This window comes from Miscanthus floridulus, unplaced genomic scaffold, assembly GCF_019320115.1.
Source record: "Miscanthus floridulus cultivar M001 unplaced genomic scaffold, ASM1932011v1 fs_422_4_5, whole genome shotgun sequence".
NCBI classification, from domain to species: Eukaryota; Viridiplantae; Streptophyta; class Magnoliopsida; order Poales; family Poaceae; genus Miscanthus; species Miscanthus floridulus.
Window position 1 is genome coordinate 1 of NW_027096730.1, and position 22,667 is coordinate 22,667.

General features: G+C 49.4%; 4 protein-coding genes and 1 long non-coding RNA gene across 5 annotated transcripts; 3 read left to right on the forward strand and 2 right to left on the reverse strand.

Moving 5' to 3' along the window:
* The first annotated feature begins 2,988 nt into the window (after positions 1–2,988).
* On the forward strand, positions 2,989–7,810 carry LOC136531721 (heme oxygenase 1, chloroplastic-like). Its single transcript, XM_066524375.1, has 4 exons — positions 2,989–3,133; positions 6,800–7,023; positions 7,352–7,459; positions 7,554–7,810. The coding sequence occupies exons 1-4, from the start codon at positions 2,989–2,991 to the stop codon at positions 7,644–7,646; spliced, it is 570 nt and encodes a 189-aa protein (XP_066380472.1). The 3' UTR covers positions 7,647–7,810.
* Positions 7,811–9,748: 1,938 nt separating this feature from the next.
* LOC136531724 (NADP-dependent alkenal double bond reductase P2-like) lies at positions 9,749–11,830 on the forward strand. The gene is made up of 4 exons (XM_066524378.1): positions 9,749–10,321; positions 10,448–10,798; positions 11,099–11,181; positions 11,283–11,830. The coding sequence occupies exons 1-4, from the start codon at positions 10,103–10,105 to the stop codon at positions 11,653–11,655; spliced, it is 1,026 nt and encodes a 341-aa protein (XP_066380475.1). The 5' UTR covers positions 9,749–10,102; the 3' UTR covers positions 11,656–11,830.
* LOC136531725 (uncharacterized) lies at positions 11,592–13,909 on the reverse strand. The gene is made up of 3 exons (XR_010778090.1): positions 13,807–13,909; positions 11,813–12,209; positions 11,592–11,704 (listed from the first exon to the last, which is right to left on the reverse strand). It is a non-coding gene; the product is annotated as an uncharacterized lncRNA (long non-coding RNA).
* On the forward strand, positions 12,209–13,520 carry LOC136531723 (protein STRICTOSIDINE SYNTHASE-LIKE 3-like). The gene has a single exon (XM_066524377.1). The coding sequence runs from the start codon at positions 12,294–12,296 to the stop codon at positions 13,356–13,358; it is 1,065 nt and encodes a 354-aa protein (XP_066380474.1). The 5' UTR covers positions 12,209–12,293; the 3' UTR covers positions 13,359–13,520.
* A 771-nt stretch (positions 13,910–14,680) lies between the features above and the next one.
* On the reverse strand, positions 14,681–18,567 carry LOC136531722 (beta-glucuronosyltransferase GlcAT14A-like). The gene is made up of 4 exons (XM_066524376.1): positions 17,702–18,567; positions 17,055–17,130; positions 16,862–16,977; positions 14,681–15,649 (listed from the first exon to the last, which is right to left on the reverse strand). Exons 1-4 carry the CDS (start codon positions 18,312–18,314, stop codon positions 15,135–15,137), a joined length of 1,320 nt encoding a protein of 439 aa, XP_066380473.1. The 5' UTR covers positions 18,315–18,567; the 3' UTR covers positions 14,681–15,134.
* Positions 18,568–22,667: the final 4,100 nt, after the last annotated feature.

Consider the following 22,667-nt stretch of genomic DNA (forward strand, 5'->3'; position numbering starts at 1 on the left):
TTTCACGTTGAGACCTAGGAGCTAGGTTTGTAGGAACAAGCTCTGAGTATAACTGGTCGAGCTTCAGGAAATCTACGCCCCAGCGGCTACGGCGTCTTTGCTCACTAGCGTGATCAAAATTGGTTCACCCGCATCCCGAGCTTTTATGGCCTTAACGACAAAAAGGATCGGAATGCACTAACCTTTTTATACAAAAAGGGTAGAAGAGCTACAAAGTTGTTTGCTATAACGAAATTTAAGAGCTTGTCCATTCATTATAAGTCCTCCGCCTGGTTTATCTGCCTAACTGAAATTCTTGCGCGGGATGTTCTCATCCTCATCTCCGTAGGAAAGTCTTGTCTCAACAAGTAACACAAGTCGATCGGACGACTGGGCCGCTACAGGGAAACGGGTAGGAGCAGCAGCATGCCCCGCGCGGGTTATGACGACCCTGCCGCGAACGACGGACCCGGATCCCACTCGATCATGTCCAGTAAGAGCTCCACGAACCCATCACTCTTGCCATCGAAGTAAATCTTGTGCCCAGGTCGATCGAACGGCTCCAGGCCGCTACTGGGAGACGCGCGCAGGCCAATCCAAATCTTCCCCGCGAAGGATCCGTCGGGCGACGGTTCGACTTCAAAGGCTACGGGCCGCCGCAGGTAAGAGGGATACGGAGCTGAAAACGCTTATACGGCCCATTAACGTCCAGGAGTTCAAAGGCTGGCCCACTAGTGGGTTCACGGCCGCTCCAGGGCACCTTAGAGTGAGGGGAGGTTAAGGACGGGCCCGCTAGCGGCTAGTACCCAAAGCACGCGAAGCGCCACGGGCGTCCCGACCCTCGTTTCGAGTCTTGGATGATGCAAGGTCCATGGTTTTTCCCCGAAAGAAAGGCATCGAGCCCCTCGGACTGGTCGAACGGATCCGGGAACTATGTGAACCAGCCACCAAGAATCTGGAGTCAGCCACCAACTGACCGCGAACCGGGCCCCCGCGAAGGGGATGCGGGGCTCCACTCGAACAAGCCTGTTAACAACTCACCGAGCACCGTGCTCCGTCCAGCGAGGAAAGCACGACATGGCTCAGCCCTTTCGTTCTAGCGAATGAACGCATGAGGGATGACGATCACAAGACAAACCGACCCCCCAACCGGACCCCTGCTACGCGCGGGGGCTTGGGGGCTCGACATCGTAAGGAGACCGAACACGCGATCGCAGACAAACGACGAGTGTCATACGTAGTTTGCCATCCGATAAAACGACAATAACAAACAGTACTCCTGTGCGCCCTCAAGCAACGCATCGCAAAAAAGCCAGGGGAGAAAACGCAGATAAGCCCCAGCGGCCTTCGCCCGACCTGCCTAGAGGCGGACAGGGTCGTCTCAACCTTCTCGATTCGATCCTAACCTCCAGTCGAGCCCATAGAATCCCTATTGAGGGGGCATCTGTTGGAAGGCGGGTTAAGGAACAGTGGAATGCCACGAGAGGGCCTTGCACTCGAACATACCCGTTAGCGAGCTCACCGAGCGCGTCACCCGGGCCTTCGGGGTAAGTGACGTTAGCTCAACCTCTCCAGTTGTGGAAACCGCGGACGGGGCAACAATTACAATAACGAGCCGACCCTTGACCGAACCCCTGCTACGCGCAGGGGCTCGAGGAAAGTAGATTCATGAGGAGACTGAACGCGCGGTCGCAGAACGATAGCTCGGATCCTAGGGAGGGTGTGCGTACGAAAACAAGAGACGTTTTTCTCCAACTAATCTTGCTATCCTGTCCACGATCTTTAGTGACACCCGACCCCAGCAACGGCAAGGGGTCGGATCTCACTCGGGGGCTGATAAGGATATAAATACACCCTTTCTAAAACAGTCGCCGCGCTCGACCACTTCCTCACGTTAAACCTAGTGGCAAGGTCTGCGAAAACAAACGATTGAGCATGGCCGGTTGGACTACGAGAAATCTACACCCTTGCGGCTATGGCACTCTTACTCACCAGCACGATCAGAGTTTCCCTCCTACACCTCGGACCCCGCGGTCTTAACAAACGGAAGGGTCGGAACACACGAACCCCTTTCACACATAAAAAGGGAGGAAGAAACTTAGTCAAACAAAAACAAAATGATGAGTTTGTGCGATAGTGCAGAAGGGTCGGAGTTTGTCTGTTTGTTACATAAACGATTACTCGACCTATCTGACTGACTAACCCCTCCTAGGTAGAACTGTGTCTTCTATTTTGTCCTCCAGGTCCCGCGAAAGAGGAGCCACCGCCCCCTCTATCTCATCCAACTCGGCGTCAGTATAGCCAGGCGCGAAGCCGAGGCTCATCGTCTCCAGGTCGATGCTATCCCCATAATGAGAACGAGCAATCACGAAGGATTGATGGACCCCGGCACGAAGGACATCCCTCTCGAGCTGGCGCACCCGCGCCGTGATCTCGACGGCACGAGCCGCGAGCGAACTGGTCCCCTCCGACCGCACCACCTCCAGGTCGTCACAGACCACTCCGAGGGCGGCGCTCAGGATACCAATCTTGTTGCTCTCCGCCTAAAGGTTCCTCCTCGTCTCGGCGAGGTCCGCAGCTACGCCGATAGAGATGCCCTCGGCCTCCAACCTCTGGGTCGTCGCGGTTCCAAGCACGGCCTGGAGGGAGCCAATCTTCTGCTGCGCGTCGTCGCGCCCTCGGAGGGCCTGGTCGCGCTCCTCACGAGCCGCGCCACGCTCTGAGCGGAGCCTCTCTGCTGTTTGAAGCAGCTTGTCCCGCTCCTTGCGCAGCCGGGTGACCGCCGCAGCGTCCAGACTCGCCTTCTCCATGGCCGCGAGCTTCTCCTCGACCCCCCAGCTTCAGCTCCCGCTCCCTCTCAACCTCGGCCAGAAGGTCGAGGATCCGCCGGCGGGTCTCGGCGTCCTTCTGTAGCAGCTCGTCCCTCTCCCTCCTGACATTGGCGGCTTCCTCGTCGTCCTTCCGCGACCTCGCCGACAGAGCCTCGAATGCCCTCTCGGCCTTGTCCGCATGCCGACGGGCCTCAGCCACCCGCAATCGGAGACTGTTCGCCTCCTCGGCAACGGGAGTCAGTTCGGCCACCTTCTGCTGGGCGGCAGCAAGTTGGGCCGTCACCTCCCCACGCAGCCGCGCCTCCTCGACGAGGCGGTCTCAGGTTCCTTTCTGCTCACAAAGGAACCGCGACTTCCCCCGGCATAATACAAGAATACAAGAAGACAATGGTCAGAATACAAGAATATGCGGAGAAAGGAAAAAGCGAGAAGCAGGATCAAGCAACTACTCGGCCAGCGGGAACGACAACATCGGCCAAAGCACCCCGGGCATGGTCCAGAGTTCGAGCACGGACACGACTCCCACGTCGAGTCTCTCCCGCTCCATGCTCTCGGTGGCGTCGTCGAGGGTAAAGAGCATCGACGCCGGGTCCTCCGGATTTGTCCCTCAGAGCAGGGGTTCGCCCTGCGCGGGCGAGTGGCTGCCTCCCGACGTCAGGACCAGGGACGATTCCCCGCCGGTCCTCTCTACCACTGCCACGACGTCCGGAGACCCCTTGGCCGCATCCCCCTCCGTCCGGCCCACGTCGGGCGCTGTCGCTTGGGTTGTCGGTGGCGCGGGTTACGACACTGCCTCGGGCACCGCCACGGTTGCGTCTGGCTGTGGCCCGCATGTCACCTCCGCCGCCACCTCCGCCTGCGTCGCGCACACGCTCATGGAAATGCGCGAATGACACGACGTAACCGTCGGGCGGCGACGGCACATCCTCCTCGCTGGGCAGCAGCCACTCCTCGGCCGCGGTCCGCGCATAGAGAAGACCGCGGCGGACAAGGCCCTCCATGCGCTGGAAGGTGATTTTAGAGCGGCACCACGGATCCATTGGAAGATGGGGGCGGGTGGATACGAACTCGACGGCGGCTGGGACGCGGAGGCAGGAAGACAGGCGATTGGCGGCAGAGGTTGCAGATGCGAAGGCAAGGAGGCAAGGTACGAAACCCTGGGGGCGAACCCTCTGGTTTTATAGGGGCGACGGATGCGAGGAAACCAACTGTCGGCCTAGATCTCCGCGCCTACCTCAATCTGCCACAACGTCACGCCGCGGGATATGTGCACGCAATCCCTATCCTTTCCCTCAGAAAACTCGCCGGACGTTTCGCCTCCCCGGGCAGGCCGCGACTCGTCATACAGATCAAAAAGCACCCCTCCGACAACCTTTCCAGGCCCTTAGGATAAGGGATGGACTCCACCTCGTCCGACCCCTGAGGGTTGGCCCTGCCTCAGTGGACATTAAGGCCGTGGGCTCCGCCTCGTCCGACCCCCGAGGGTTGGGTACACCTCGGCTGACTCCCGAGGGTTGGCCCAGCCTTGTCCGACCCCCGAGGGTTGGCTCCGCATCGCCCGACGTCTGGGGGCTAGCTCCGCCTCGCTCGACCCCCGTGGGTTGTGAATGCCTCGGCTGACTGCCGAGGGTTGGCTCAGCCTCGTCCGACCCCCGAGGGTTGGCTTTGCCTCGCCCGATGTCTGAGGGCTGGCTCTGCCTCGCCCGATCCCTCGGACACGGTTCATAACGGAAGCTCACGCCGCTGCCAACCACTACGGGCCAGAAAGTACTATCCAAGTTCAAACTTCTGGCATCGTGCAGGAAGCGGTCACGTCTCAGCATGACCCGTCCCCACGACATGTCATTCTCGGGAACTCATATCGCCTACAGTGATGGACGCATGGTCACTATGCTGCCCACTCCCTGTACGACCGCTGATCAACACGACTGGTTCGCCGCACCGCCCGCCGGGGCTAAGCGGGACGTTACGACCCGCTGACAAACGCCCGGGCATGGCAGTGTCAGCGGACAGGCGCCCGGCGTGGGGCTGTCCCTGTCGCCACCTGCCATGTCAGCGGGGCCCGCGCGGAGGAAAAGAAAGGATCGACGACTCTAAAGGACTTCCTCGGCCTCCCGTTCTTTGTTCTTTTTCCCTCTTCTCCTCGGCTGTAACTCCTGCTTTCCCTTGGTCTATAAAAGGGAAAGCAAGGCGTTCCACTAAGGGGCATTGGTTCACCACACCGTATCAGACATCGAGCACCGAGCAACCGAACCTCAGAGACTTGGGAGTTACCTCCCTCTCTCGCCAGTTTTTAACCCCCTACTATAAACTCAGTGCTGGTAACACGAGCAGCTCGAAACTGGACGTGGGGACATTCGGTCCGAACTAGTATAATCCTTGTGTCCTCCTAGCACACCATCCGGGTCAGACGTGCAATATTCAAATTTACTCGTTGGTGTTTACTCGAAACACCGACAGGTAGAGAATGACTTAAGCACATGGATGGTTGCATATTCTTGCAAGGAAGAAGTTAATTATGCTTCAACTGAACTAATAATGACTTGTTGTTTTCTCCCTTTTGTGAAGATTGTGTTGCTTTGTATTAGATCAACAACTGTTTAATAAGTATAGAGGGCTTTACTTAGAAGTTAGAAACTATTTCATCCAAGCACAAATAAGTCCATCTAGGTTTGTCCCAAGTCAAGCTTGTTTAACTTTGACCGTTAGTATCTTAGATTCTACATAGATTGACTATGCGAGATTCATATATTATGAAAGTATTTCCCAAAATGAATGTTATAATATCAATCTTGTGTTGTCAATCTATATAATATCTGAAATATTGATGGCCAAAGTTGAAGAAGATTGACTCAGGACAAACCTAATGGACTTATATTGGTATGGTTAGTGTTATCTCATTTGAATTCCAGTGTGCTATTTTGCATGTGTATAAACTGTACATAAAATTCACTATCTTTGTGACATTGTTATTTATTACTGAACTTGTTCCTCTTTCTGGGTCATCTAATTCGGTCAATGTATCGATCAACTTGCTCGAAAGAATAATAGTCTGATCTATCCTTTATTCCTGTTTGATGGTTTTCTGTATCGTTGTAATATTTATATCTAGATAGCTACATCTTCTCTGTTGCATTAACATCACAACCGCAACTGTTAGGCGTTTAAAGGCCTTACTTTGTTATGATATATGAAGTCAAAGTGCTAATCACCACTTGAATTTGAAATATTTTGTGTTACAAGGGTATAATCTGCAAAAACCATTACCCCAAGGGCATGAAAAAAGGTTGTTTTCTTATATTATTGTTTTGGAGTTCAGTTTGTGATATGGTTGCATACTGTTGCACCATGGCCTAACGTGAAAAATGGTTGTAGTCTGTGGTATAGCTGCATTTGCCCTCTTAACATGGTTTATCTGGAAGTAAAGCATGAGATAATGGTAGTGTCATAGAAGTATTCTATTCCAATTTCTCACTGCCCTGCTCCCTTCCTCTTGTTAGATCTAGAAACTAGAATGGCTGATGTTTCTTTTTACCTATTGGTAGTTTGGTACACATATTACCATATGCTGTTGTGTTTGCATGGTTCTTGTGCTAACTCTTCATTATAGATTGGCTTGTTAGACACAGCAGTCTCTTTTTATTGATTTGTGTGCTTTGTTAGAAAACAACAATGTTTACCGAAGAAGCACATGAAAGGGTGCAATCAAATGATATGAACCTTTAACTGCTGCTAATATTGCATTACTCTGTGGACACGTCAAATGACTTCGACAAACAAAGCGGCTCACAAACTTCTATACTTTTTTTACAAATATGCTAAATTATAAGACATTTTGGCTTTTCTAGATACGTAGCTCTTCCTATATATCTAGAAAAGCCAGATCTTCTTATAATTTGGAACGGAGGGAGTAGTAGTTAATGGGTGATTGCTTCGTCGAGATTTACAAATATTCTGCTTGTTGACATTTTAGTGGTTATGTGTTTCAGATGCAGAGTTCCGGAATACTGGACTGGAGAGATCAGAGGCACTCAAAAAGGATCTGGAATGGTTCAGGCAACAAGGCCACACAGTTCCAGAACCATCGCCCCCTGGCACCACATACGCTTCTCTACTGGAAGAGCTGTCTGAGAAGGACCCCCAGGCATTTATCTGCCATTTCTATAACGTGTACTTTGCTCATACTGCTGGAGGCCGAATGATTGGCAAAAAGGTGAACCGCCCCACCCCCCTCTTCCGAGAAAATGACAAATACTGAGTATATGACATCATGTCAGAACATTATTTTGGCATACATAATTTACACGGCATTGACATTCAAGATGTTTCCATGTCTGATGTCATCAAATCGCCAAGCATGCTTATGCATTTTCTATTGAATATGATTCGTTGTGCTTTTTCTTTGTCAATACTACAGTGCAATTCCGATTGATTCCATGTGTTTTCTATTGCTGATGTGGTCAGTTTAGAAGTCTGAAACTACTTGTTCCTCCATTATCTTGTATCATTTAACAGAGTATCATGTGCTCCTGGTATCTTAGGTTTCTGAGAAGATTCTGAACAAGAAAGAGCTGGAGTTCTACAAGTGGGAGGGCAATCTCTCCCAGCTGCTGCAGAGCGCCCGCAACAAGCTTAACGAAGTCGCTTCAGTAAGTCTCTGGAACTAAACGCTGCCTCTTTTCTCCCGGTCCAGGGCAAGGACCAAAGCTTTGTAACTAAATGTTCCATCTACTGGTTCCGCAGAGCTGGTCTCGGGAGGAGAAGGACCACTGCCTGGAGGAGACCGAGAAGTCGTTCGCCTACTCAGGAGGCCTCCTCCGCCATATATTCACCTGATCTGACATTGTTGGCTGATCCAGTCTCAAACGCTGTAAATACATAATCCTTTGACTGTTAAAACTTTATTACTGGTGAGGGGGAGCTCCTCCCCCAGGTACGATTTACCTGCAATCAAGTTGGCAAGTGTTAAATAAACATCCCATTGCCTGTGTCTTGCTGCATTGCTGGTGTAGGGTGAATGCTGAGCGCTGCCACTGACTGTAAAGGTTTCTGTTTTGGTATCTGTTTTCTGTGATGGAATCGGATGGCACCGCACCATGGCCATTGATACTGTGGATAGCGCTGCCACTTCGCACGGCTGCCGATGCGATGCGATACTGGACCCACAAATCTGTAGGTCGTTTCGGGCATGCTTGGTTTCTAGCCAAATTTTGCATGCCAAAGATTTGACAAAGAAAAGTGGGACAAAAAATTTGCCATAGATTTGTTAAGTTAAATAAACGTGAGAAATTGGTAAGTTTTTTAGCAAATCAAATGACCTATAAAATCATGGTTCGCAAAATCTTTGGTTTGCATGTTTTGGAAGCCCAACTAAGGTCTGATTTAGTTCCTAAAATTTTTCACTCCAAACTATCACATTGAATCTTGCGGCACATGCATGGAGTATTAAATATAGACGAAAAAAAACTAATTGCACAGTTTGGTTGGAAATCGTGAGACGAATGTTTTAAGACTAATTAATCCATGATTAGCCATAAGTGCTACAGTAACTGACATGCGCTAATGATGGCTTAATTGGGTTTAATAAATTCGTCTCGCAGTTTCCAGGCGAGCTATACAACAACAACAAAGCCTTTAAGTCCCAAACAAGTTGGGGTAGGCTAGAGTTGAAACCCAACAGAAACAATCAAGGTTCAGGCACGTGAATAGCTGTCTTCCAAGCACTCCTATCTAAGGCTAAGTCTTTGGGTATATTCCATCCTTTCAAGTCTCCTTTTATCGCCTCTACCCAAGTCAACTTCGATCTTCCTCTGCCTCTCTTCACGTTACTATCCTGACTTAGGATTCCACTACGCACTGGTGCATCTGGAGGTCTCCGTTGCACATATCCAAACCATCTTAACCGGTGTTGGACAAGCTTTTCTTCAATTGGTGCTACCCCTAATCTCTCACGTATATCATCGTTCCGAACTCGATCCCTTCTTGTATGCCCGCAAATCCAACGCAACATACGCATTTCTGCGACACTTAGCTGTTGAATATGTCGTCTTTTCGTAGGCCAACATTCTGCACCATACAACATAGCAGGTCTAATCACCGTCCTATAAAACTTGCCTTTTAGCTTCTGTGGTACCCTTTTGTCACATAGGACACCAGACGCTTGCCGCCACTTCATCCACCCTGCTTTGATTCTATGGCTAACATCTTCATCAATATCCCCGTCCCTCTATAGCATTGATCCTAAATATCGAAAGGTATTCATCCTAGGCACTACTTGACCTTTCAAACTAACATCTTCCTCCTCCCGAGTAGTAGTACCGAAGTCACATCTTCCTCCATCCCAGGCGAGCTATGTAATTAGTTTTTTTATTAGTATCCGAAAACCTCTTCCAACATCCAAAACATCCAATGTGACATCCAAAAATTTTCATTTCGCGAACTAAACACACCAGGCATGCCTTCGTGACCCATAGAATCGGTCGTTCTAGTACAGCCAATGGCAAGAGCTCTGGCAATCAAAATGCGCAGTGTATCCGTTTCGGAGAGTGCGTGTACTGCGTCTGCGTGCTCAGCTCAGAACCGTACAATTTTTTTCAGACTTGCGTCGGGGCTGTTTGGTTGGACGCCACATCCAGCCACGCCACAGTCGATGGCAGCCACAGCAATTAATAGCTCTGTTTGGTTCACAGCGGGGACGTGACGGCCACAGTTTTTCTAAGTCATTTTTGCGCCGAACCTTAGGCGGCCATTTCTAACGCCTAACCTTCGGCGGACGCGCCACAGAGGCGTGGTTGGGAGCCAAACAGCTAAAAGTTTATAAGTCATACTTTTTTAAGCTAACAAATAATATTTTTTTCTCATAATAAATTAGGTAACTATACTTTCAGCTATGACATGTTCAGAAGCCTCCAAGATATATCACGTTAGTTTGGCTGTTGCTATCGTCCCGATGGTCAGTACGTACGTAATAAATACCAAATGAGGTACTGCATCGGATACGACGTACTGACAAAACTGAGGAGAGCCGCATCTCCGCCGGAAGCCGTCCCTCGGTAGTCGTTAACTAACTTCGCCGTCGTCTTGTTGTGCTGCTCTCGTAGGATCCAACGGCAACGGGTGGCATCCGTGTATTTTAGGACGCTCAGCTCGTGTCGTCCCTCCCAACCTCCTCGTGTTACATACATTGTTCACTTGTTCTTGGCTTGGGTCTTACCGACCAGTCACCGGCAGGCGGCAGCCTTGGGTGGGTCTTCTGCCATTGTTCGTTGTTGTTGTTGCTGCTGCTGCCATCAATGGAGGTGGTGAATCGGTACGTCGCCACCCGGCACCACATCGAAGGCGCCCCGACGGAGGCCGATTTTGAGGTGAAGGAGGAGATGGCGAGGTGGGCGCCTGACTCCGGCGAGGTGCTCGTCAGGAACCTGTACCTGTCCATCGACCCGTACCAGCTCAACCGCGTGAAGCGGAGCAGCGCGTCGCACCTCGCCGTCGACAGCATCCTGCCCGGCCAGGTAAGCAACCAGCTAAACCGACGGTGAGTCGTCGCCAGTCTCCGTCCCGCTCTGCTCTCCATCAGTAATACGTGCGCCTGACGTGAAGAGGCTGCTTCTATTCTATCTCCGTCTCTGGCCGTGAAGAGGATCGCAGCGTACGCGGCCAGCGAGGTGGTGGCGTCGGCGTGCGAGGAGTACAAGGCGGGCGACGTGGTGGCCGGCGTGCTTGGGTGGGAGGACTACACGCTGTTCAAGCCGTCCCCGGCCGTGCTCATGTCCAAGGTCGCCGACGCGGGCTTCCCCCTGTCCCACCACATCAGCGTGCTGGGCACCAGCGGCATGACCGCGTACGGCGGCCTCTTCGAGGTGGGCAAGCCGGTGAAGGGCGAGAAGGTGTTCGTGTCGGCGGCGTCGGGCTCCGTCGGCAGCCTCGTCGGCCAGTTCGCCAAGATCGCCGGCTGCTACGTCGTCGGGTGCGCCGGGACGCAAGCCAAGGTAATGCCCTCCATCTCCAGCCCGTCACAGTGCTTCTGTTCTGTGGTGCCCTGAGCTACACGTGTCACTGTCAGCCACACATGCAAATGGCCCACTGGCCTAGGTTTTTGACAGGCACGAGCCACCGTTCAATTATATCTCTTCAGATTCAGAAGCTACGCACTGTTCGCTTTGACCGCCATACTTGTTATTCATGATATGATATTTTTCTCTCATAACAAAATAGTATCAATCGGCTTATAAGCCACAGAATCGATCAAGCAAACAGGTAGAATTGTTGAAGTCTGGATGAATTCACAGGTTGATCTGCTCAAAAACAAGCTGGGATTCGACGATGCTTTCAACTACAAAGAGGAACCTGACCTGAAATCAGCGCTGAAGAGGTCAGTGCAGCCACTGTTCTATCGTGCTCGTCGCCGTCACCTGAACCATCTGCTGCTCTGCAGGGCAGGCTGACCTGACACAGAGCATGCATTTTGTTCAGGTACTTCCCCGACGGCATCGACGTCTACTTCGAGAACGTGGGCGGCGAGATGCTGGAGGCGGCGCTGGCCAACATGAACACCTACGGCCGGGTGGCGCTCAGCGGCGTCATCGCCGAGTACACGGGCGGCGGGCGGCGCGCGGTGCCGGACCTGCTGGACGTGATCTACAAGCGCATCACCATCCGGGGCTTCTTCGCCTGGGACTTCCTGCCCAAGTTCGCCGAGTTCAACGCCATCATCGCCGGCTGGATCAGGGAGGGCAAGGTCAAGGTGGTCGAGGACGTGTCCGACGGGCTCGAGAGCGTCCCGTCGGCGTTCGCCGCGCTCTTCCGCGGCCAGAACGTTGGCAAGAAGCTCGTTAAGCTGGTGTAGAAATAACCGTCCATGGAGCATCCTGTCATGCCGGTGATTCATCAGTACCCTAGAAATTGGAGTGGCTTTGTTAATTTAACTGAAATGAAATGCAGTGGGGTGTGAATTGAAATGCAGTGGCTTTGTTAATTTAACTGGAAAAAAGAATGAGCATAACTGTCATCAAGAACATAAATCTGCAACGGCATTCCAGTTAGTATATTGTTCTGGCTGCTTGCGACATTGCCTCCAGCGGGTGGGCTCGGGCGACCCCGTCGCTGTCGGGGCAACCAAGTCCGTGTGGGCGGCCTAGATTTTGCCGCCGTTCTTCGCTGTTACAACAGAATCCATAACCAACTGGTTAATTTTCCTCTGTTCTCTCGTAATCTCGTTTATGCATCACATACTAATGCCGAAACGGATTCGATGTCCACTTCCCTTCTGCTACTTTGGAGCCCGTTGTGTCTCCGTTCGTCTTTGGCGAAGGACATTCGGAATTGGACGCCTCTGATGTCAATTCGGAGTTCAGACCTGCTGGAATCGCCCCCATAAAAGGCGAGGCCGCCGGGCACGCCCTGCTCCACCAAACCAGAGCATCAGCGATCGCACCGATCAGCTAAGAAACAAACCTTCAGACGGCACTCGACGCACCAGCAGCCATGGGACACCGCACGTCGGAGCTGCTGGCTCTGTTGGTGATCTCGCTGTCCCTGCTGCTACTGCTGCCCTCTGCCGCGGCCGCCACGGCCACAGCGAAGGCCATCGACGCAAGCAAAGTCCAGCGTCTGGAGCTGCCCGACTCTCTGGTCGGTCCAGAGAGCGTCGCGTTCGACGGGCGCGGCGCCGGGCCCTACGTCAGCGTCGCCGACGGCCGCGTCCTCCGGTGGGGCGGCAACGGCAACGGCTCCGGCTCTGGCTGGACGACGTACACGTACAGCCCGAGCTACAGCAAGAACAACTGCGCGACGCCGTCGGAGCTCCCGCCCGTGGCCACCGAGAGCTCGTGCGGGCGGCCACTGGGCCTGCGGTTCCACCGCCGCTCCGGCACGCTCTACGTCGCCGACGCGTACATGGGTCTGATGCGGGTGGGTCCGGGGGGCGGGGAGGCGACGGTGGTGGCGACGGAGGCCGTCGGGGAGCCGCTGCGCTTCGCCAACGGGGTGGACGTGGACCAGCGCACCGGCGAGGTGTACTTCACCGACAGCAGCAGCACGTACCGGCGGTCGCAGCACCAGATGGTGACCGCCACGGGGGGCTCCACGGGGCGCATCATGAGGTATGACCCGCGGACGGGCGAAGTGGCGGTGCTCCAGTCCGGCGTGACGTACCCCAACGGCGTCGCCGTCAGCGCCAACGGGACCCACCTCGTCGTCGCGCTCACGGGCCCGTGCAAGCTGCTGAGGTACTGGCTCCGAGGGCCCAAGGCCGGCACGTCCGAGACGCTCGCTGACCTGCCGGGGTACCCGGACAACGTGAGGCCCGACGGGAAGGGAGGCTACTGGGTGGCGCTGCACCGGGAGAAGAACGAGTTCCCGTTCGGCGTGAACTCGCACCTGGTCGCTGTTCGGATTGGCGCCGACGGCGAGACGCAGCAGGACATGAAAGGCCCCAAGAACGTCAGACGCAGCAGGGCCTGTTCGCTTGAACTTATTAGCCGGTTTATTAGCTCAGTATTTTTCTTCCCCCAACAAAATAGTTTAAGATGGTTTATCAGCCAGCTTTAATACCAGCCGAACAGGTCTATCTTATAGAGATATGGGGTCTGTAGAGCTGTCGTATGTTGGCATTGTTAGCACTTAGATTAGAGGTGCCTATCTTATTGAGATCTATTCTGGATGTATTAGACATGGTTTTATTGGAATTTTGGTGTGGGTATTTTGTAAAAATGGTAGTTCTGTTATAAAAGTTAAGGCCCCGTTCGCGTGCCCTTAAACCCGGCTTGATCCGTTTTCTTTTTTCATTCGAAATAGTATTTTTTTTCACAAATTTCTCTAGAATTCCTCCAAACTATCTAAATTCCTCCGGAACCGTACCATCCGAACGGGGCCTAAGTTGAATGAATATAAAGCTCGTGTTCATGAACTAACCCACCGATGTTCATGGTGCTCGCTTCAATGCCTGCAGTGCAGCCTTGCACACACACGCGCACCGATGTTCAACTTGAAAGCCTACCTGAAATGCAGCTGGAGCGGCAGGTCACTTGTATTGTACTCGGAGAACGTCGGCGGTGAGACGCCGCGGGCCGTGCTGGAGATTGTCCTATCGTCGTTCGTTCCAGCGGCCAAAATATTAGCAAGAAGCTTGTAGACACAAGCAGAACCCGGGAGATTGCTGACCATGCCAGTAGTGAATCCGTGCCCCAGAAACTGTAATTGAATATCTACTGGAGTGTGAAATGAATGTAGTTCTGATGAGTATAAATAGAGAAGAAAATGCTGGAGTGGCAAACATCCAGTTATGCTAAAAGAATAAGCATAAACTGAAAACACGTTCTTTATGAAATGGTATTGATGCGACTTAATAAAGTTCACATCTTAGTCCACATGCAAACTAAGACATACTTAGGCTTAGGCCTCCTTTAGAATATATGATTCGTCAAGAAATTTTGCAGGATTGTAAACCTATAGTGAGTTTCCTACGTGACCCTTGCAAAGAAAGGATTGAATTCAAAAAAGAAGAAGAAGGAAGGATTGGCCATCCTAAAATCACACAAAAATTCATATGGAATGGCTATACCTATAGAAATTTAAAGAAAATCAAACATGAGGTCCAACATTTTAAAAACTTTCCTTTGTGTCTCTCTCTTCGCATTCCTGGGTTGTATCCAGATGCTCCATTAGAAACTTTACTACATTTACAGGTGACATGAGAAAACTCACTTTAAACGATCCAGATTCCAGACTCCAAACAGCAATGCAAATACAGAAATTCAAATTGCAACAGCATTTATAACTCTCTCTCAACAGAAAAACGGACGGCAGAGCCACAGGCGTTGTACCAAATGCAGGTATGAAAACAGCACGTGCATTTTTCTATACTCATCAAGGAGGAAAAGAAATAAATGAATACATGTGTGCAATCAAATGTATCAGTTTGCCCAGAAATATCCACTAGTCAATACAACGGAGTCTCACACGCTACCAGTTGGTACACCAGGTGCCATGGCTTCCAAACAAAGAATGGACTACCTTGCACAACCCGCAGAGCAGAGATGTAAAAAATTCCAACATTATTGATGGTTGGGGGCTGATATTATCATCTAACACAACCTAATGAGCTACTAGTTCTGTATAATCTCCGCCTGCTACATCCGTGGTCTCCTGCTGTACGGTAACTCAACTCAAGCGGTTGTCTATAAGAGCACCTATCTTATCGTTGCATCCACGCGTACATGACGCTATGTGCTGCTGCTTCAGCTAGTAGGCATTCCTAGCAAATGGCTCAATGCCCTCAAATTTGGCCGTGTAATCAACTGCCCCAGAATCGTCTTACTGGGAGTTTCACAAGCAATGCTTGTCATCAAAACCTTCTTGTGTGAGCAAGCCTGTGACAAGTTTCTTTAATCTGTCCACACCAGGCCCTGGGCGGAGATCTTGGACACGCTCAACAGTGAAGGGTTTCCCTTTCTCAGTTGTATTCAGTAGATCTGTCCATCCACCAGGCACAAATCCATCAGGTTGGCGGCCCAATAGTTCCTGGTCAATCTTGTCCAGCACAGGATCTTCTCTTCCAAACTTCCTTGCAAATGGCGCGTTACTGTTAACCATACCATCAAAGTCAGCAAGTGTGAGATAATGAGGATGTTGCTTTGGTGGGTTGTCCCAAGAAATGAAATGTAGATCATGGTTGACTGTGGTGTTGCAGAACTCCGGGACATTGCAGATGACTGTGTGGAAGTAACCCTCTGGTGAAGAAAGAAAATTGGCGTAATACATCAAGACTGTCCTTGGGAGATTGTCCCATCCCCATATGCAGTATTCAATAAACTGATGTGTAAGCATCATCCATGCTGAGCCTGAAAATTGTGCAATGCAAGCATTCATATTCCACAGGTGCAAAGTGAGGAAACATATATAGCGTGAAGAAAATTGGGCAGGAAATGTCAATTTATATACTAAATTGCCAAGGACCGAAAAATATCACTTAAAGCATAGCTTCAAAGACTATAACATGATACTTTCATGAATAGAAAGTAGCACACAGATCAACATTAATGGCTTCTGCGACCAAGCATAAATTAATGCCAACACTCTGTAAAAATATTTAATGTTAGTCGTTTATTTTGTATTCAATAAACTGTGAAATCAGAGGGGATGGAAATGATAACTTTAGATCAAGAAAACAAGAAAAGCTAGGATGTCACTTTCACCATTCACGCAAGCTGGTGCTTGCCAGGGTGGTAAATGGAAGTGCTACCTCAAAGCATCCAATCTGAGTGCCTTCCGCATGATGCTTACCCTCACTAAACTTATGTTGATATACACTTATTGCTGTATCTTTTGTTCTCTCATAACTTTTTAAGGATCCATACCTACTTCCCCATTAGAAGATTGTGATTTTCAGCGACCCGGAAATCATGATATTTAGCATCTCTTGGGGTATTAAAGTCTCATACATGTCTTGGTAATATTAAAAGGAAAAATGCAGGAAAAAACATTTGAATGTTTCTAGACAACTTGTATCTGCAAATATGTAAACGGTCTGAAATTGATTGCTGGGTGGGCCATATCTGAGCAACCAATTGAGCCATCTTTGAATCAAAGTTAAATCCATTTTCTTTATTCAGATTCAGAAAACTTTTCAAGGTACCATACCAAGAAAAAGAAGAAGATTAATTAATTGGCTTCACTGCTAATAAAACCCAAAGATCTTCTCACGCAGATCGCGGTGGCTAGACAGCCCCTGGGTATTCCGGCTTAAGAAGAAGATCTTCTCACGCAGATCGAGAAAACCCCCGAACCCCTGCCCCACCCATACACAGCGGCACCGCAGCTCCGTGAGATGAGCTGATATCCTGTGTTCTTGGTTTCTTTAAGCAAAATTGGTGTTTCAACAAATTTGAGACCAAATCAATATGTCCATGGACAGCTAAAATGAAGCTATCTAGTGCTATCTCAACTGCTACTCTGCTAGCCAGCTGCAAAAATTTTCCTGCTGGGAGATATGGTAATGGAAGGGGACAGAGAGCTCATTTCAGAATTCTCAGGAACGATGATGGTATATTTACCAGTGAAGAGCTTGAACGCAGTTGGGATACTCCTTTTCTCTGTTATCCAGAAAACGTCAGACTTCTGCAGGCTGTATAGCCCAGGGTCGATGATCACTGGCTTCGCCCTCTGGTACCTACAGAGACACATATTTAGCAACTGCAGAACTCGTAGGAACAGATAACAGAACTTTCAGACAAACTATAAACTTACTCCTTCCATCCGATGTCACTGGTATGCTCAATGAAGTTAAGCTGCCTGGGCAACTCGGAGAGCACATGCAACAGATCTGCCAATAGATAGACAAATCAGACAAACAAAGAGACACGTTGATCACAACAAAAATGTTTGCACCATGAACAAGTAGAAGAATCCATAACGGTAGTAAATCGCAAGGGAAGAAGCAAAACAAGATTGAAATCAAGAGAGAGAACGAGAGGCGACTCAGTGAGAGGCTCTATTTAAAGAAAGAAATACGCCCAAGATTGGCTTTCCCCTGATACCACCTAGAAGCGGCAAAAGTAATCAAATCTTACCAAATTCCCAGACCAATTGGGAAAAAAACATGTCATAAACTAATCTCACCCCATTCCCCAATTGGCAACTCCAAGCCCGCGTATAAAATCGCATGTTTGGCAAACACTTGCAGCCAGACACTGTAGGCCAAGTTTCAATCCCCAGCCAGACACTGTATCCTCCAGTGAGTGACCCGAACTTGGAATTGATTTCGCCCAAATCATACGCAAAGATCGCGCCTTTGGAAGCACCAAAATTCGGATCAAAGGTCGCGTCTTCCCGCGACGGATAGATCCAATCGCGATACTTGGGGGCCGAATGAGGCAGATCGCATCTGCGCTTACCGTCCTGGGTGACGAGCGGATAGTCGGAGGCGGAGAGGTTGATGAACCAGTCCCAATCACCGCCCTCGCGCAGCAGGATGGCAGCCGCGTGCAGCGTGTTGGCCACCATGGTCGGGCCACGGTAGGTGACGAGGTTGGCCCGTGTGACGACCTTGACGTTGCGGAACCTGGCGTAGACGGGGTCCGCGCGGATGGCAGAGGCGAGCTCGGCGCGCTCGGCGGCGGGGGCCTCGAGGTCGAGGTGCACGACGTACGTGTTCGCCGGGTGATAGAGCGCCCTGAGCGTCCGGCGCAGCGCGGCTCCGTCCCCCGCGGAGCCGGAGATGAGGTAGGCGATCCTGGGCACGGCGCCCCGCGCCGGGCGCTCCTCGGCGCGCATCTGCTGGCGGAGCTTGGCCTCGACGAAGAGAGGCTCGGCGGAGGCCGCGGAGGGGAGCGGCGAGAAGGAGAGGAGCAGCGCGCGGGAGGAGGAAAAGAAGAGCGACGCGGAGATGAGGAGCGACGAGAGCAGGACCGAGGCCAGCAGCGGCGCCGCCCACCGCCGGTAACCGTGGATGTGCGCCGCCGCCCCGGCCGCGCCGGAGCCCGGCGACGGCGGCTTCGCCTCTAGCATCCCCCCCTGTGCTCCCCCACCTCCCGTTCCTCCTCCGGCGGCAGGGCAGCGGGGGCAGCAGTGGACACCGGATCGCGCCGCGGGGGCGGCTTAATTGGGCGGGGCCGGCGACGGTTGGGGCTCGCACGCGATGTGGCGTGGCGTAGTGAGGTTACCGCGGGCGCTGCGGAGGTGGAGGGGGAGGGGGAAGGGGAGGTGGGCACGGGCAGGGGCAGGAGAGCGCGTCGCGGTGGACGGTCTCGTGAGTGGGCGCGCTGCTGGGTGCGGTGGGCGGGTGGGTTGGTGCGCCGCTGCCTGCCGGTCGCGTCGGGTTTGGGGTTGGCCTGCCTCCAGTCAGTCGTGGCCTCGTCTCTTGCGTGCCACGGATGGAGATGGAGATGGAGATTGGAGACGGGCCGAAACCCGAAAGCCTCGTGCTGCCGCGGAGATGGAGAAGATCGGAAGAGTGAGGTGTTGGGTTAGGAATTTTTGGTATCTAGCACTAGCAGAATGCTTTATTCTTAATCCTGAATCGATTTGTAAACTGCGTTGTGTCTACACTTACTCATGTTCCTCCCTTATAATAGTAATGGTAGTAGTAGTAATTGCTTAGGTCCAGCTCCCGCCAAAATTGAGTGTAAAGCCGGCGAGATTTAATTTGTGCTATAAATATTCACATTGTTCACTTCAACTACTTTTCAGCCAATAAACAGTGTTTTTCTCTCCCAACAAACCAGCATAAGTATCAGCATAAACGAACAGGGTGATTGCTAGATATGCTTATTTTATATAGAGATTCTAAAAGAGATCAAATTCAAATTGAAATTCGTCTAGATTCCTTTTTTACTCTATATAAGAAAGGAAAACCAAAAACTTCAATCCGTATTCTTAATTTGGCCTGCAATTATATTTAGTGGTTCCTGACCAACTGAAATTGATGAAGCTTGTTGGTCCGAATATAGCAATAAAAAGTTGTTGGTGATAGAATCATTTATCCTACCGCGGCTACGAAGAGCGTAGGGATAGGAGACTGGGGGACGAGGGCGAGGGACGTGGCGAGCTGCAGCCGTGGTGGTCGCGGATGGCAGCGGAGGCGAGCGTGGGTCTAAGCATGAGGGAGATGGGAAGTCACATAGGTGGCCCTTGAGGCCAGCAACAAATATTGCCTTGCTTAATTATCCCAATTTCTGTTTAGAGGTATTTATCCTCTCCTAAACAAATCAAATAAGATTATTGTTTTATGGAAATTAAAAGGGAAAATATCTAAGGGCCTTGTGCCCCCCTATTAGCCCAACATGGCCTTAGCAACTATTGTGGCCCCAACGCCTATAGGTGACGCCGGTCATAACAGTTGGATTATAATAATCCTAAGCCAACTAGATAGCATACTTTGGCCATGAATTGTGATTTGGTCAAGCTATATATTAATGCAAATAAAACTTGACGATGTAAGCCTGTGACCCCGTGTGCGTGACAAGGTTAATTAACAAGCGACTAGGCCTTGCCGCGCTATTGTAAAGCCTATGCAAGCATAGATTTTCTTCTCTTTTCACTGTATAAGGAGCTATTTGGTGCAGCTCCTGCCACTTCGACTCCGACACCATAGAGCACATTGAGGCCCACCAAAGTGGGTGAGAGCTGGTAGAAGCTGTATTTTCATCTCCATCCAACATCCACCCTATGAGATCATATTTTCAAAGACTCCAGTAGTAGATGTATTTGAAAAACACTTATTTAGTAAAAATTATCTCTAAGAAGCTCCTGAAGCTGCCGAAGAAGTTGTTTGAAACAGAGCCTATTAAATCGAAACAATTTAGTATCTTTTCTTCTTTGCCCACTTCAAAAATGTTTGTGCTTGCTAAGTGTATAGCATAGGTTTGTTAACGTTGCCGATCCTCTTTATCGATCAACATTGTTGAATGGATCTGCTTTTGACATAGTAAGCAATAGTTGTATGCCGAGTGGACGCCATGAGTACAACGACAATTCCTCGATACCATCATGGAGCTGAAAAGAAAGTCGTCCGGAGAGAATTGTACTGAGGCAAGGAAGATTTTCCTAGTAAGACCTGTTTAGAATACAAGAAAAATCTCTGTTCCTGTATTTTCTATAAAATTAAACTAGTTTTTGTTAAAACTTTGTACAATTTTCTATGAAATTCCTGTGTTGCAAATAGGCCCTGAAAATAAATCCTACAGAGAGGAACACACCGTGCTGGATGTCGACACCTGCACAGAACTACTTCGATTGCTCTTGAACTTTTTTTTTCGAGCTACTATAAAACTCGTCTCACTTTACTCATGAAGTCATGATGAGTGGCGCTGTACTTGAAAATGTAATGGGTGAGGTACACGTGTCCGAGAGTGCGCGACTACATCTTGTCAGAAAATGTTTTCTTATGAAATTCTAGTACTAGTAGCAGTAACACCGTCATTTTGCATCGTGCATTTCAGCCTCTAGGATCGCAGAAAGTACCACCTAATTTTCGACGGGAACCGGTGATTGTGCTAAATTACAATCTCTAGTACTTCATCTAGGCATCCTTTTCTTATCATACTTAGTCGTATCATCTTTACATCATTATTTTTAGCACTAACAAAAGATACTTCTAGCTAAATACATATTTTTTCTATATATACTTCTATAGGTCCTCCTAAAATTCCAGTCCTAATAACCGCATTTTTTCGAGTCCTAGTAATCACATATTAGATGGAATATTTATGTGTCTACTAATTTTCCAAAACTATATACTAGTACTATACTTATTAGGATGCAACTAATGGCTTGATATGTAGTTAAACGTATGGCCTTTTGTTGTTTATACTAAAAAATATTTTGGAGTTCTGTCATTGCCCGATTCCGGTATCAGGATGGGTCTTGAGATAACATGGCATTTATACTCCTCCTCCAAGGTACTATTATTGTATTTGTAAATTTTCTATGGTTAACTAAAAGAACATTTGTCCGATTTAATAGTTAGGAAAGTTCCATTCATATACCATCATTAACAGCAGAGTTCTTAGAGCAATACCAACCTATAAACTAGGATGTTTCCCATTAGTACCATGAACTAGGGTGCCAGCAACTAAGCAAAATGGTGATATGACATTAAAATTAAGGAAGAGGGGGGAGGGGAAAATGGTATCATCATTTTTTATTAGAAAAGAAAAACGGAGAGCTGTTTAATTACAAATTGGGCTCTTCTCAACCTTGAGGAGTTTATGTGCCGGAGAAAATTGTTCCATAGCATAGCAACCCAATGCGTCTTCCTTATAGAAAACTCATACGCCACTATTCTTAGTTGAGTTTATACTTGTATAAATTTTATTGTAAGGCCCCATTTAAAATTAAGAAAAAATTCTAAAAGGGAATAGATAAATATGTGTAGAGATGCTTTCATATGTGTCCGTGTCCCACAATGATAGAGTTGGTGGAACCAATATTGATAAGCATCTGTCATCTGGAGTGGAATAACGTGCTCAAGAGCAACCGGACGAATTGTGTATTTTTGCCTCAAAATGTTTGGATGTAGTGGAGCTCGGCCTGCCCTTGACAAATGGTGGTGGTCTCCACTTTGCTCCAGCCGCCCTTATACAAAATTGTTCCTAGAATCTTGTGACATTTGCAATAGCGTATGCAGGATTCTCTAATCCTTTGAGAATGCTTACCATGTGGTGCCTCTGCTGCATCAACTCTCTAGCTAGAGTATGCGCTAAATTGTTCTTTCAGTGTGCTAATTGACTTAAAACGAAAAGAAAAACTACATGTAACGAGCACACTATAGAGGGCAATGCAACAGTGCCGGTCAAGGGGATTTAATTTATTTCACAGGTCCTGATTTTAAATGCCCTCTAACACAAACGATTTTTAAGAACTTTTGTCGTGCTCATGAGCAACGAGCCCATTCTCGTTTATATTTTTGTTGCCCCTACGTAGACATGCATGAGCAACGGTGATATACATTATAAAAAAACCATCCTAGCTTATATATTTTTCTTTGTCCGTCCATACAAAAGGAATGTTGATTCAAATTGTGTTAGGTGTGTGTGGCTAGTACCAGGTAACATAAGAGTGGTATTATACAAAAGAAATATTGATTAAAAAGGAGTAGAGATGACTCTATCTATATCTCTTATAAAAATAATCTATACTGCAAGTTCTAACCCAACATGCAAGTCATCCACATACATCATCTCTTACTAATTATCCACATTATTTTCCACTAACCATCTACATCATCTTCCACTAAAAGTCATGTCGCCATAGTAACTTTTAACCTCATAATGCAAGCTATTCGCGTCATCTCCAGTAAGCGCAATTACTATTTCCAATATATTAGAAATATAGAAGGCATCCATATATTGTTATTTGTTT